The sequence below is a fragment of the Monodelphis domestica genome, chromosome 2 (assembly GCF_027887165.1).
Source record: "Monodelphis domestica isolate mMonDom1 chromosome 2, mMonDom1.pri, whole genome shotgun sequence".
NCBI lineage: Eukaryota > Metazoa > Chordata > Mammalia > Didelphimorphia > Didelphidae > Monodelphis > Monodelphis domestica.
The window spans coordinates 345,719,563-345,735,261 of record NC_077228.1 but is presented as its reverse complement, the minus strand read 5'-3'; the positions used below and the strand labels follow the sequence as shown (position 1 = coordinate 345,735,261).

General features: G+C 39.2%; 1 protein-coding gene across 1 annotated transcript; it reads right to left on the bottom strand.

The window, feature by feature from the left end:
• Window positions 1–9,781: 9,781 nt before the first annotated feature.
• Window positions 9,782–15,292, bottom strand: PNRC1 (proline rich nuclear receptor coactivator 1). Its single transcript, XM_001367061.5, has 2 exons — window positions 14,073–15,292; window positions 9,782–10,882 (listed from the first exon to the last, which is right to left on the bottom strand). The coding sequence occupies exons 1-2, from the start codon at window positions 14,616–14,618 to the stop codon at window positions 10,439–10,441; spliced, it is 990 nt and encodes a 329-aa protein (XP_001367098.2). The 5' UTR covers window positions 14,619–15,292; the 3' UTR covers window positions 9,782–10,438.
• Between the last annotated feature and the right edge of the window lie 407 nt (window positions 15,293–15,699).

Below are 15,699 nucleotides of genomic sequence, written 5' to 3'. Positions count from 1 at the left end.
CCCCTCTTCATCCCCCAATCCTCCCCTTAGAAATAATAAGAAAGCTTTTAAAAATGATCCTAGTCTAAAGCCTAGCTATTTTCCTTTAAGAATGTATGTAAAAGGGGGTAGCTGGGTGGCTCAGTGGATTAAGAGGCCTAGAAATGGGAGGTCCTAGGTTTGAATCCGGCCTCAGACACTTCCCAGCTGTGTGATCCTGGGCAAGTCACTTGACCCCCATTGCCTAGCCCTTACCACTCTTCTGCCTTGGAGCCAGTACACAGTATTGACTCCAAGACAGAAGGTAAGGGTTTATTTAAAAAAAAAAAAAGAATGTATGTAAAAGGATTGTGGGGTAACCTTGGTACTTTTTGTCTACTTAAGGTCGCTGTCTTTCTCTGTGCCCTAAAGGCATTAAGGAAAAGTTTCCCTGATTCATCTTGGACCAAGTGGAAAGGAGAAGGAGAATCCTGGAAAGGAATGGTCAAAGTGGGATTGAATAGTGCTAGGAAAATGATCCTTTAAAATTATGCCAAGCTAAAAGTCAAGTGACTTCTGTCCAGCATGATAAAACAAACTGCTAACTGAACTGTTACCTCTGTACCCCCTGTTCAATCATGACTCTGAAATTTCTCTTTTTCAAAAATAGTGACTACTAAATGATATATTAAAGAAATGTTATCAAGAAATTCTCTCAGTTTGGACTTTTCTCTAAGCAGAAGAATTCTTAGATTTAGAATAATTGAAGATTTAAAAAAAATTTTTTTTTGTTTTTGGGTAGACTCATTCCTACAATAGAGTACAGAATTTTCTTCATACCTTCCACAACTTCCACAAACATTTTTTAGTCTTTTTCTTTCTCAGTTGGATTTATTTCTCAATTGGATACTGCATCACTATCATTGTTCTTTACATCAATTATTCTTGGCTCTATAGATGTAGATATTGATGATTAGTCTGAATACATACTATACTTGAAAGATGTCCACTCCTCATCACCCTATAAGTCCTGGATATAAATTTTCTAATGAATTACCTGTTTGTTTTAAAACTAAAAGGGGTGAGGAGTGTGGAGGGTAAAATATGGCTTGAAGTTCCGAGTTGAGTTGATTCCAATTAATTAAAGAATTTAAGAGCCGGAAGGGGTCTAAAAATCATTTAAATCATTTTTTTCAATTTGTTCAGCCATTCCCCAATCGATGGACACCCCCTCTTGTTCCAATTTTTTTTTGCCACCACAAAGAGCATGGCTATAAATATTTTTTGTACAAGTCTTTTTCCTTATTATCTCTTTGGGGTACAAACCCAGCAGTGCTATGGCTGGGTCCAAAGCCCTTTGTGCATAGTTCCAAATTGCCCTCCAGAATGGTTGGACCAATTCAAAACTCCACCAGAAATGCATTAATGTCCCAACTTTGCCACATCCCCTCTAGCATTCATTACTTTCTTTTGCTGTCATATTGGCCAATTTTCTAGGTGTGAGGTGGTACCTCAGAGATGTTTTAATTTGCATTTCTCTAATCAGGAGGGATTTAGAACACTTTTTCATGTGCTTATTGATAGTTTTGATTTCTTCATGTGAAAACTGCCTGTTCATATCACTTGACCATTTGTTGATTGGGGAATGTGAGCCATTTATTTCAAAGACGAGAAAAGTAAAAAACTAGAAGGACTACATGAATGGCTCTAGATCATACAGCTAGCTCTTTCTAAACCTAGAACCCAGAACTCAAAACTGCTTTTCTAGGGCTATTTCTATTGTAAAACAGAATGGCACATGGGAAGAATGCCTCTGACAGAGTCTCCTCACATGAGAGAAGTTGAAGAGCCTGCTTCTAGGAGAGTCATGTTGAACTAAAATGACAGTACCTTGGAGAGATATTGGGATATTCTCTAGATAGTCTTTAAAAGATAGTCTGCCAATCATGTGTGAACTTCAGCCTTTTTCAATGACTTCAGCTATGGAAATAAGATTGGATCTTCCTTCAAAAGACCAGATCCAAAGCCATTCTTCACCCCCACCCCCACACACTCCCAGCTGTTCTGTTATGGTTCAATTTTGTTGCTGAGAAAACCTAGTGAGAGAGAATTCTGTAATAGGAAAGATCTTAGGTGCTTCCCTCCACCCCAGTCCCCACTGAGGCTCATATATAACCCAACAGGAAAAAGAGGACCCAGTCTTAAGCCTCTGTATTTGCTTTTCGATCTCAGTGAAAATCTTAGCATATGAGTTTTGCAGCTAGCTAAGCATCAACGTCCCAAAGAGCAAGGGATGACCTTTGGAAACCAGCCTAGCAATAGCTGAGGACTCATTCCACAGGGATGCTGCATTTGGATATGATCTTAGCAGGCCCAGAGTTATGCAGAAACTTGGCAGAGTGAGTCTACTCTTGCCAGAGACCAAGGTTATACTGGTATGTAAGGGAGATATATTTGTACTTTTGTTCTTTTTTATAGCCATAAATGCAAATTCTCGATGTTAAATAGAATTTCCTACTACTTATTGGTAACTAATTGTGAGAGAAGAAACAGCTAGTTGGGGCTATGCAAAAAGCATTAGAGAAGAAGTACTCCCAAACCTTTCAGGGTGACCCCTAGAACCCTGAGCAGCAGATGTAGTTGGCCTGGCTGAGGGAAAGTGAGGCCAGAGCATATCCATTACCCAACTCTTAATATCATGCTACTTGAAGTACAATGACAGAGGTTCCATAAATGATATGAAAATTATATGTCAAAAACCACTAAAAGGCATCCAAACTCATTTTCATTTTTCTCCTCCCAAATTTGATTCCTGTAGATAACTTGGAATGCAAATGATAAGGATAAAAGATAATGGCATTTAAAACTGGAAAGCACATTCAAGATCATGTAGCTGAAATGCCTCATTTAAAAAAATAGGAAACTGAGGCTCAGAGGCCTAGTGATGTGCTTGAGGTCACACAAATACAAAGTAGGAAGTCTAGGAAAGCCCACATCCAGTGCTCTTTCTACCATGTCATTTTAATACTAATGTTTAATTTATATTTGATTATGTTATAATATATAAGCTTTAAAGGACACATTAGACAACTATTGATAATAACAAGCCTGATTACATAGCAACCTGCTCTGAAGCAGTTTGTGGAAACTAGCTAGCTATTCAACACAAATTCTACAATATTTTTCTTTCCCATTTATGGAGTGCCAACTTCCTGTCTTTGCTCTTCTATTTTCTTGTGATTACACAAAAAGATAGTCATGCTACTTCTCAAGCCCTCTCTTTCTCCAATTGTAAAATAGTGTTCTTCCTACCCATGAATTATTATTTCATAAAGTTTTAACTTTATTTTCTGAGTTAATTAGCCATTCAAACTTTATCCTCATATGATCTTATCTGTACCTAACGAATAAAAAAAAGCATACTTTGAGAGGAATGCCTCTTATTTTTATAAGTAATCTGTCAGATATTCCTATTAATTTTCCCATTCTATTGATTTTTTTTTATAAATGCTTGGTACTGAATTCAAAGACTAGACTAACATAACATTTTCTTGAAAAATTGTATCTCCTACCAAAAGAGGAACTATGTTTAAATTTGTAGAGTTCTGTACTAATGAAATTTATTAATTCAAATCACTAATTTTTTAAATCTTTGAGAACAAATGAAAATTTTATTTCAATGACTTTGACAAACAGGTTCTTTCTCAAACTCTTTGATAAAGCAATCTCCACACTGTTTCCACTTCTTCTCCTCTGCTTCACTCCTCAACCCTTTTCAATATGGCTTTGGGCCTCATCTCTCATCTGAAACTGCATGCCCAAAGAAACCAATGATTACATAATTACCACATTTGAGGCTCTTTTCTCAGTCTTCATCCTTCATGACTTATTTCCTGCATTTGATACTCTTGACCATATTCTCTTTCTGGATATTTGTCACTCTGTTTTTGTGACACTGTTGTCTCATTCTTCCTTCCTTACTTCCTCAATTTCCTTTTCTATCTCATTGTCTCCATTAGACTACATACCATGGTACTCTCTAAGGCTCTGTCCTAGACTTTCTTCTTTCTCTACGCTTTCTCTTGTTGACTTCATTAGCTCTCATGGGTTTAAATATCATCTATGCAGAAGATTCAAAAATCTATATAACCAGCCCAATTCTTCAGTCCATTTGCCTATTGAACATTGCAAAATGGATGTCCCAGAGATATCTCAAACTAAGTATGTAAAAGAAAAATTATTATCTGCTCCCTCAAACCCATTCATCCAAATGACCCCATTTCTGTTGAAGGCACCACCGCTTGTCTAGTTTCCCACATTTATAACCTCATCATTGTCTTTCACTCCCTCACCTGACATTTCTAGCCATCTGTCAAATCTTGCCCTTTCTACCTCCAGAGCATCTTTCATTGGACATCTCTCTCCTCTCACAGCTGCCTCCTTAGTTCATGCCTTAATCCAATGGCCTTCTAATTAGTTTCCCTGTCTCTACTCCAGGCTCTTACATACTCCTGTCAAAGTAATTTTCCTTAAGCTAAGAGCTGACCACATCACTCCTGGACACAATAAACTCCAGTGGCTCCCTATTTACCTTGAGGATGAAATGAAATCCCCTTCAGTTTAGCTTTTAAAGATCTATCTGTCCTTTCTCATTGGACATCACTGCAAACTGGCAACTTGCCTTCATTATTCCTCACATGTGACACTCCTCATTTCCATCTCATTGTCTAACTCATTCCTGTAATACACTCCTTCCTCATAAAATTCCTTTCTTCCTTCAAGATACATCCCAACTACCGCCTACACGAAATCCTTCCTGATGTCCTCCAAGTGCTAATGCTTCCCTCCTGACCTGCTTATGTGTAACTACTTGATGTATACTTGTTTTCATCCTATTTTATGCTGTATACATGTATAGACATATATGCATGCGTCTCCCCTATTAAAATGTAAACTTTTGAAGAATGAATTTTGTTTTCCTTTTTTGTATTTGTATCCTCAGCACTACCACAGACTAGCACAAAGTGCTTAATAAATGCTAGTTGATTGATAGTTATCAGACTGGCTATCATTGAGAACTTTTAGAGCTAAAAGAAATCATGTATTGACCACTCTGTCATTTAAAAACCTTTGCCTTCTTAGAATTGAGACTAAGTATTGATTCCAAGGCAGAAGAATGGTAAGGGTTGGACCATTGGAGTTAAGTGACTTCCCCAGGGTCCCAGTTAGGAAGTGTCTGCAGCCACATTTGAACCCAGCTCCTCCTTCTCTAAGGCTTCTCTAAGACACTAGTCACCTGATTTCTAGGAAACTTTAGTTCACTGAGGAATATCAGAGGACATCCAAAACATAATTTTTACAACCACATGGGAAATTAACCCAATACAGTTTTGGCAAGCTTTAGTTAAGAAACTATCATTTGAACCTCACGTGAGAATACAATAAAACAAACAAAAATAAAAGCTTTGAGAAGGCCTGAGAAGTGATTTTTTTTCCTGGTAAGATTTTTGTCTTTAAAATATTTTCTTACTCATTTTTTGCTATTTGAAAAAATATTCACTAAGTCAATATTTTAACATGGTGGTACATACCTGCATTGTCTGGTACTAGGCTTAGGCAGGTAATTCTCTGCTGCAGGGCTTAACAGACCAGATGACTGCATTAAATCAAGCACCAAGATAGTGAGACCCTCCCTCCCACCCCCAGCAGAGGACCATCAGACTGCCTAACAGAGGTAGATTAGTGCAAGTCGACCATATGGAGAAGGTAACGCTCCCATGCAGCCTGTGAATGGCCACTGTACTTCTGGCATGGTTCAGGTAATCACCAAAAAACAAAAGATTTGGATTATGGCTGTCACTCACACAAAGTGCTTTCATCAGGTTCCACTTATCATTTCTAGGCTCCTTTTCAATGTTAAATCTGATTTCTGTCTTGCTGCTATAAGTCTTTCTGAAAATCATAATATGGAGTTTTTGAAGAATCTGTGTTTTCAGTCTTGGAAAGAATAGCTGTGTGACTCTGGGCAAGTCATGACTTCTCTGGGTCTCTTCCTTCATTTGTAAAATGAAAGGGCCATTCCCTTCATTAGAATGATCTCTTAAATTCCCTTCCAACCATAAGTCAGAAATATGATAAATTGAGAAAAGGAATTTCAAAAACTGAGGACAGTTTAAATTGCATACTTTGAGGAGAAAAACTCTAACAAAGTAGATCTGCCTAGATGAAAATTTATTAGGGCTAAATGGAAACTTATTGAGATTAATAGATGATTTTTAAAAATATAACTAAACTACTTAGGATTAAACTGGATATGTCATACAAGGATTAAAGAAACTGTGCATGATTAGCCAGAAAACTCGTCTGTAACATGAAAATTATGTCCAAATATTTAGGGTTGTCAGGGGGAAGGGGGTTTGTTCTGTAAGGCCTCAGATGATATGTGTAAAAGCAGTGGTTAGACTCATTCACTCACCAAGTATTTATCAAGCACTTGCTCTGTCCAAGGTATAGTGCTCAGGTCTAAAAATTACAGTGAAGTAGATTTAAGCTGTATAAAAGGAACAAAATTTCCAATAATTAGCATTATCCAAAAGTGGAATGGGCTGCTTCTTGGAGATCCCATAGGTCAGGTAGGGTTGGATTTCTTCCAACTGTCACTTTTGTGACTGTCATTCACACCACAGTATGAATTAGTTGAATCAAATTGCTTTCTTCCTTTTGGAGATGTTTTACTGAATTTTGGGGGGAGGAGGAATGAACATTTTTTAAGTTCAGTTTTTAGTGTATTGAACTTTTTAAACAAAATAATTATAGCATTTAAAACCTGAAAGTATAAGTCTAATCCAAGATCTACATGGAAGAGATGAGGAAATTGAGAGTTGAAGAGGTCATTAGTGAATTGTTCAAATTATATGGCATACCCAAGGATGGAGACCTAATCCAAGTTGTCTAATTCCATCTAAAGCTTCAACAATATTTGTGAAATAGTGAACCTATCAAAAGAATCAAATAAAAGCTGTCTTTGTATGGGTAAGTTTGGAATACTAAATTGCACAAATAGAGCCTTTAAAAATGTATATATGAGATATAATAAAAATTAAAATTCTTCTGCTTAAATTCAAAACCTTTTCCCTTGTCTTCCTTGCCCTGGTCCTCTCTTGTCGAAATAACTTGGAATGTTTTAGTTTTCTTAGTTTTCTACCCTACATTATGCACCCAGACCCTGTAATTCTTAATTCTATCCTTCCTGGATCAATCTCAGCCACTCTTATCATTGCATATTTTTCTTATATCAATTATTCTTCATCCCTTTTTCATTTCCCAAATATATTGGTGATAAATAGATGTTATGAGATAGTGTCCTGGAAAGAGCAAAGGTTTTGGAGTCAGAAACCTTGTGTTCATATTCCTGCTGTGTTGCTTACCGGTGTGACCTTGAGCAAAGCACCTGCCTTTTTGAATCTGTCACCCCCCTCCTATAAAATCACATGACTGGGCTATATAATCCCTGAGGTCCTTTCTAAAACTAAATACTCTGAGTTGGCTTCCATTTATTTATCTGAGAATATTGGGATTATTGGCTTAATATGGACTGTAGCAGAAAAATGATATTGCTATGACATATACAAGATACATTTTTATGTGAACCAGATCTAGGGTAGGTGGACAGAATGCAACCCCAATTCAGACCGTGTTACTGCACAATTTTTATGCTCTAACCAACTAAGTATTTTTAAATCTTACATAATTATATACTGGATTTTGGATCAGAAGTTATAGTTTGATAGAAATGTAGCTTTAGTTTGGTTTAATATATCTCTTAGACCCTATGAAAAGAACTGTGAGGTCTAATAATCATAGCCTGAAACCTGTACTTTGGTCTAGGAACCTGGTTTCTGGCCCTTTCCTACTTTGAAAAATAGGAACTGAATCTGCTTAATTAGGTGAATAAACTGCTCTGGTCTTCCCATAAATATACTACAGTATGTTAATGAAATACTTGTGTTTCACAATAATAGCCAAGCTTTATATGACATTGGGGTACTTTAAAAAACAGTGGGGGAACCAGAAAAGGGAATTTTTATCTTTGCTATTATTTAATCTATCCCCATGGGGAAAAGTAACTCAGAATTAGTACAGGTCATTTAGACCAAGGCAAAGGTGAACCTAAATTTAGCTCTAATTTACTAAGAATGTCATAATAGTAGCTATGTACAAAGTGTAGTGTTTAAAAAGCAGGCTATATAGAACAGCATACTATATAAGTCACAGCAAATATAAAACCTACCATACATTTGAGGGCAGCTAGATAGCTCAGTGGATAAAGATCCAGGCTTGGAGATGGGAGTGTTCAAATGTGGCCTCAGACATGACCCTAACTAGGCAAGTCACTTAACTCCCATTGCCTAGCCCTTACAGCTCTTCTGCCTTAGAACCAATAGGAAAACAAACAAACTCTTACTCTACTTTTAAAAGTTATACACATTGACATACTCTAATAGTCTTGTAGGTGAGATTTTGTCCAATTTTCAGATGTTTTTTCTTGTTTAGTTCCCACCACTTATTAGTTCCCACCACTTATTTGTTCTTTATCACAAGCCTAAGCCTGGCAGTCACATGCAAACACGGTCTCAAAGTGAAACAAAACCTAACTTATATGGCTATAGAAAAAGAAAATAGTGAATTTCAAGGTCTTGTACTTGAATTCTGAATTCATTCTATAAAATAGGTTTTTAAATTTTATTCTGCAAATATATTAGAAGAGGGTTCTACTAAAAAAAGAGGGCATTGGATAATTATGATTTTTAGAATAAACTCTGTTCTACAGAAGTGTAACACTAACATTTCAGGATCAGGGGAAACAGCTAAGGCATATTGGAAAAATCATCAGAAGCCTTGGGTAACTGGTCCTACAAGATTGGGACAAGTTTCTCAATCTTTAAGGGGAGGGAGGGATGGAAAAGTGGAGGAGATGAGAAGGTAGTTAAAATTTTGTCACAGGCTGGTTTAGGATCTCTATATTACTAATCTCAAAGGCAAATGCCCTAGGCAAAATGCTACAGAATTTTTCAGTTCTTTTATTCATATTCAGGGACTATGATCGCAACAAATTGCTGTTTGGCAGAAATTGAGCTATATCTTCTAGATCCAGCTCTATTTGCTACCGTCTTTTTTCAAAACCTTCTATAATGAAGGTCACTTATTCATCAATGCATTTTCAGAATAAATATTTTCTGAGAATTGCATCCTCTTAGAAATACATTTCTACAATTTGATTATAAATATTTGCATGTATTTGTGTATTCAAGAAAGATCACTTTCAACTAAAGTCCACACAAATTTAAGTATAAATCTTGACTAACTGTGGAACGTTTAGAAATGAATGCTAAAGACAAAAAATAAATTGGCCACATCTACAGGATTCTACCAAAAATCTGTCGTATTGTATCTTTATCATGTTGGCTGTGGTAATAAGTTGACTGGAGCAAACCCAACCTCAGAAAGCTACTGCTTCTTTAGCCCGATATGTGATTCTAAGGAGAGGTACTTTCTGAGAAATACCTAGTTTACTAACAGATTGCCTTCTACTTAAACCTTTATAGCGAGCCTAAGTCCTTTCTTCCCATACCCCATGCCCCTCCCCCTTGAGCTTTTGGGAATAGAGAAAAAGGTCAAATACTTTACATGTTCAATCTATAACCAAATGCAAAGACTTATCTAAAATTAAAGTCTAGTTTGAAAATAATCCAACTCCCCCCACCCCACTCCACCCACACACATATTCAATGACAGAAAACATTCAAACACAAAGACACAAGACTTAAGGGGGGGAGGCCAAATTATTATTTTTAAAATTTGAATACAACCAATTTTTCTGGCATTAAAGCAAGATAGAAATGCTTTAAAATGATTGGATCTTCACCAAACACATAGTTAACCTTGGTAAAAGTGGAAACAGTAGTTTTACCAATATTTGCAATCAGAAAGCAGAAATCTATTTTAGAGTAACACATAAACCCCATGTTTACAATGATTGTGCCACAGAGTTAAAATTTCAGTAGTGCATTTAGTAAACTGTTCACATTTAGATCTTCACCTTGAAATGAGATAACTGTTTCTCCTTAAAAAGTTCTCAATATACCTTTGTGCAAACGCATCAGTCATTCATGTGCCTTAGCACATGTTAAACTTTTCCATTTTATATATACAAAACACCTACCATTTAAGGCAGTGCAAAATACTTTCATAACAAAACTATAATGTACCTCTCAGGATATGAACAATATACACATATTACATGGTATACAGTATTTACAAAATATAAAATACAAGTTTGTTTGAGTGACATTTTTAAAACTGTCTTTTGCACTTCTGGTCACAAGGCAAATATCAATTTCTGTACTGATTTTTTTTTTTTTGTTAAAGTATCCAGAACCTTGCAAAACTATGTTTTCTGTACATAGGTTGACTCTGGAGACTAAGCTTGAACTTTTAGGAGAGTTTTCAAATGTACTGCCATCAGCTCCCTATTTTGGCTGGAATTTTCAAAAGTGCTCCCCATCCAATGACTTGGAGGTTTTGGAAGGACACTAGGAGATGGTGGATCGCTAAACTTTGCCCCAGCATAATTTTCCTTTTGGCTCACTTCAGTTTGAAAAGCTGATTTCTTCAAATTCACGTTTCTTATGTTCTCAGTATTTTTAAAAGGCTTTTTCTCCTGCTTCTGAATGATTTCCGATGCTACAGAATCCTGCCAAAAGTTATTTTCATTTCTTTTTGCAGAGGTGATCTTGGTTAGTGGTATGTTACATTTGCTTTTCTGTCTGTTAATCTTTGGTTGTTCACACAAGTGTATACTGTGAACAAGTTGGCCAGCGGGAATGATAATCTTCTCAGATTTTCCCATCTTTGATTTAAAAACCTACAAAGACAAAGAACATAAAATGAATCTTATTCCAGTCTCAAGACATTCTCATTTCATTTAAATGTCTACCTCTTGTTACTGTCTTTGGATTACCTTGTTCCCATTTTATAAGAACGTACTCAGCTTCCACTAAATGCTCAATTCTGTATAGCACCTATTGTCATTATATCTGATATAGCTGTGGCTAGGATAATAAAAGGAGTGTTTAACCTAGGGTCCAAAGAATTGGTTTAAAAAACTATTTTTGGTTACTTTCATATAATTTATTTCCTTTGTAATCTCATATATTTATTTTATTCTGAAATGGGGTCCCAAGGCACATATAAAAATAAGTGAAGAACCCTTGACCTAGAAGCAGAATAAAAGAGAAGGCTGACTTCTAAAACTTTTCTTTTCTTTTTTAATTAATTAATTTAGTCAATTTAGAACATTATTCCTTGGTTATAAGAATCATTTTATTTCCCTCCCTCCCCTCCCCCCCTTCCCACAGCTGGGTGCAATTTCATTGGGTATTACATGTGTCCTTGATCAGAACCTATTTCCATGTTGTTGGTGTTTGCATTAGGATGTTCATTTAGAGTCTATATCCCCAGTCATATCCCTTAGACCCATGTATTCAAGCAGTTGTGAGGATGAGTACAACAAAATATTCTGATTAGTATAAAGTTCATTTATGTGAATTACATATAAAAAGTTGAAAGGCCTAAATTCCAAATCTCAGCTTTGCCACTAGCCTGAATATGATTTGCTGGGGCAAATTACTCCATTACTCTATGGGTCCCAGTTTCCTCATTTGTAAAAGGGAGGATAGGCCTAGCTGAGGTTCCTTCAAGGAATACATTTTACGGTCTTTAAAAAAAAAGGTTTAAAAAACAGACACTGGTATTTCTTGACCAGAGTATTAAGAAGGGCAAATCGTAAGTTTTGTCAAATACCACATATTACAGATGAAGAAACCCAGGGAAGTCAAAGTGATTTGCCAAGATAACAAAACCCAACATCAAGCTTAGGTTTTACTTCAAATCCATTATTCAACTATTTAACTTTATTTGGCCACTTGGAAGCATGAGAGAAAAGCTATAACAATTCAAACTGATAGACGATATAACTTCAAATTACACTACACAATGGATGTAAAGGATATATATATATATATATGTATATATATATACATATATATACACACACACATATATATATATTTGCAATAGGTGAAAAAAGATAATGTCTAGTGGAGGCTATCATAGAAGAGACACAAATGTATAGAAAAGCTTATTTTATTATGAAATGGAGCCCTTTTCTTATAGGCACACAAAAACATTCATATGAATATAGAAAAAAACCCTACAAATCAAATTCTAAAATAGTGGCTAAATATGTTCTCTTATGTTAGTCATTTATCTTGACCAGTTTAGTTGATTTTCTTCTCCTTTCTACATATATTTAACTCTATTTAATAGCTCCAAGAAAAACTTTTCTCTACAAGGAATTTTTAATTATGGCGCAAAGTAGCAGTTTACTGTTAACCCCTTTGGAGGTAACTGTTCAGGATTACTAAAACCTTAAACTAGAGGTGATGTGTTTGGGATTACAGGAAAGGACTCTGAGGCTGCTGCCCTCAAGAGGTTTACAAGACTTAATGAGGTGAATAAAAAAAATATTTAGTCTTTCCCTATTAGAAATAACCAATTTTAACAATGCATTATTCTATTGAAGCCCATTATTTCAAGTTTAAAATGTCAAGCTCAAATCAAATCAGTTTTCCATGTAAAAACTGTCTGAGGCTTAAATTTTATTATGTCTACCTCAGATCAAGTGAGAAGCTATTGTTTGAACACACGACGATTTGGCACAATGCTATTTGAGTAACAGTCCACAGTATGAGAAAACCGTTTAGGGTACTTCAAAAAAGAACACCGGATTTCAAATCAGAGGAAACCTGTGTTCAAATGCCAGATATCACTCACTATGTGACCTTGGAGAAGTCATGGTTCAAATGAGAGCTTTGGTCTAGGTGACACTTTAGGATCCCTTCTAGCCTCTAGTTCTAGGGCTCAATGAATTATTAATTTCTGGCAAATTTTATCCTTTTTTCCAGACAAAACAGGGTCTCAGAAATAAATAAAAACCAGGTATCTAGTCACTGTTCCCACCACTCTATTTTATCACTTTAAAAAAAGTCATTTTAGCTAAGTAATTATTCGAGGCAAATCTCCAAAAATAAAACAAAAAAAAGTCACTTAATCCAAAGGGTACGAATTCCCAACGGAAGAGTATCGGTTTATGGCCGGAGGGAGAAGGCTGAAACAATTAACAAATTATTGCCAGCAACTTGCTACACTTAAAAAGGACGCCTTTAAATTATTCCGTGGATGATGCCAATTAAGTATAACAGAAGATTAACAGTTTCAAAACGGAATTCACACTCACTATCAAAACTGACTTGAACTGCAAAAAAGAGGTGGGTGCTCCTACACTAACAGAAACAAGAATGGGGGGGAGGGGAAAGGGACGAAGGAAACACAAGAGAAACCGAACAAACAAAAAAACCCAAATCCGGAGGAAGGGGGCGAAAGAAACCGACGAGTGCGCGCCGCACCGACCAGTACGCGCGCCGCCGACAAAGCCGAGAGTTTGGAAACCGAAATGGAGTGGCCCCCGCCCCTTCTTCATGAGCGGCCGAGCGCCCAGCACGTAGAGCGCGCGCCCCTCCCCGCGGTCGTCGCTCGCTGATGTAATTCCCTTTCCCTCCCCCTTCCCTAGCCATCCAAGCCCCCTTTCCCCCACCTCCCTACGCGTGCCCGGAACACCGAAAACCCTTGGAACGACGCCAGCCGCCAGCCTTCTAAATCGGGGCTGTTGCTGGGGCGCAGAGGCTCCGCTCATTGGCTAATTCTCCTGAACCAATCAGGGACGTAGGCGCCTCCGCTGCTCCCTCCTTCCTTACTCTCCCCTCCCCCTCAGGGCCAGAACCAAAGCAGGCGTCACGGAAACTTCCCTCCCGAGTAAACAGACAGACGCCCCCTGCTCCCTCCATTCCCCAAGCAGAACCCCCCCTTCCTGCACGAGTACCTCATCACACAAGGTCGGGGAGGGGGAAAGAAGGGGAAGGGAATTCGCTTGGCCGCCAGTAACCCCGGGACTTTCAGTATACCCCATCCCAATGGGTCGACACCGCCCCACTTACTTCCTTTCTGGTCGGTTGCGGGGTACTGGCTGCAGTGGCGGCCGGCAGCAGGCTCCCCGTGGTGGCAACGGAGGCCGGCTCTTCGGCCCGGGCTCCTAGAGCCGGGCCTGGGGTCACGGGAGCGGCAGGTGCAGGGGTCGGGGCCCCCTGGGCTCTACTTGGGCTGCCCCCGCCCTCGAGGCTTGGCCGGTGCTGCTGGTATTGGTGGTAGCGGCTGGGGAGCTGTCCCGCCGGGCTGGGCCGGACCTTCTTCTTTCTTCGCTTTTTGGGGGCTGCCCGGGGGTTGCAGGTGCCCGGGGGTGCCAGAGGCGGGGGCGGGGGCGCTGGAGCGGGCGGCTGTGGGGTCCGGCAGCGACCATCACCCAGAAAGTGGAGGAGGAGGTTGGGGGGCAGCGCCCGCGGGTCCGGGAGCCGAGGGAAAGGAGGTGGCGGGACAGCGGTCATCATAGGGAAGTGTCCGAAGTAAGCCCTCGGGGCGAAGCCCAGTGGAGCCAGGCGGCAGCCCAGGATGAGCGGCTCCCGCTGCGGGACTGAGGCGACCGTCATGGAGCTGGTGGGTGGAGGGTCGATTAGGGGAGGGAAGAAAAAGGAGAAAGTAGAAGAGAAAGACAAAAAAAGAGCGGTTGCAGGACAGCGGGAGGGAAGTGCTGGTCTAGCGCTGGCTAAGAGAGTGCGGGAGGAACACAGAGCATAGCTGGTGAAGGGACAGCCTCCCGGGCGGCGGCGGCGGCGCAGCAACAAATAGCCCCGACTCCAGTCCAGAGTGTTGTTATCAGAAGCCCCGCCCAGCGCCTGCCCCTCTCGGAGCGAGAGGGCCAAAGAGAATGCGGTGGCTGTGGCCACGCCCCTCCCGCACCTCCTTCTCCAGCCTCCCGCCACTCCCCCACCCCTCCAGGAAGAGACACAAACAACAGCCGCCCTGCTGCAGCCCTAGCACAAAGAGCGCTTACTGCGCAGGCGTCTGGGGAAGGCTCTCCGCTCCCCGGAACAATGAAGTTCCACGTCAGCTTCCAACCTTCCTTGTCCCTTGGTTTAGCGCAGCTGATTTATCCTCTACTTGGAGACCCCCAGTTTGTTTTGGTTTGAGGCAAGAAAAAGGAAATTGGTAGGTCCATCCCAAGACTCATTCTTGCTCCACCACTGACCTTGGGAAAGTAGAAAAGCTATGGCAGGATGTACCTAGCGAACAGTTTTCCTGCAGAGATCTCAGAGTGCTTCCTAAGATGTTCTTTTGCAATAAGCCTATATGATAGTTTATCCTCTTAAGAAATAATATAACGATAGGAAGTTTTGCCTGTCAGAAAAAATCAACGTGGCATTGGCAAATAGAAAATTAGGGAAATTTGAATGACATTAGCACCTTAATTAAAAAGGTTTTCTACTAGCTCCCAGCAAAGGGGCATTGGAATTTTCTTTGCCCATCACAGTTTGTGTTGATCTGAAACTTATCTGAATTCCAGTGCAGTTTTAGAAAAAGTAACTTACAAAGGTTTTTACGCCCCCGGGCAGCCTACAAGTTCAGGGACATTTTATTGAACCCAGCTCTGTGTGGGGAATACAAAAGAAACGCAAAGCACCAGTCCTGCCTTCAAAGGACAAACAATGAAAGGACTAACATTTCAACGCC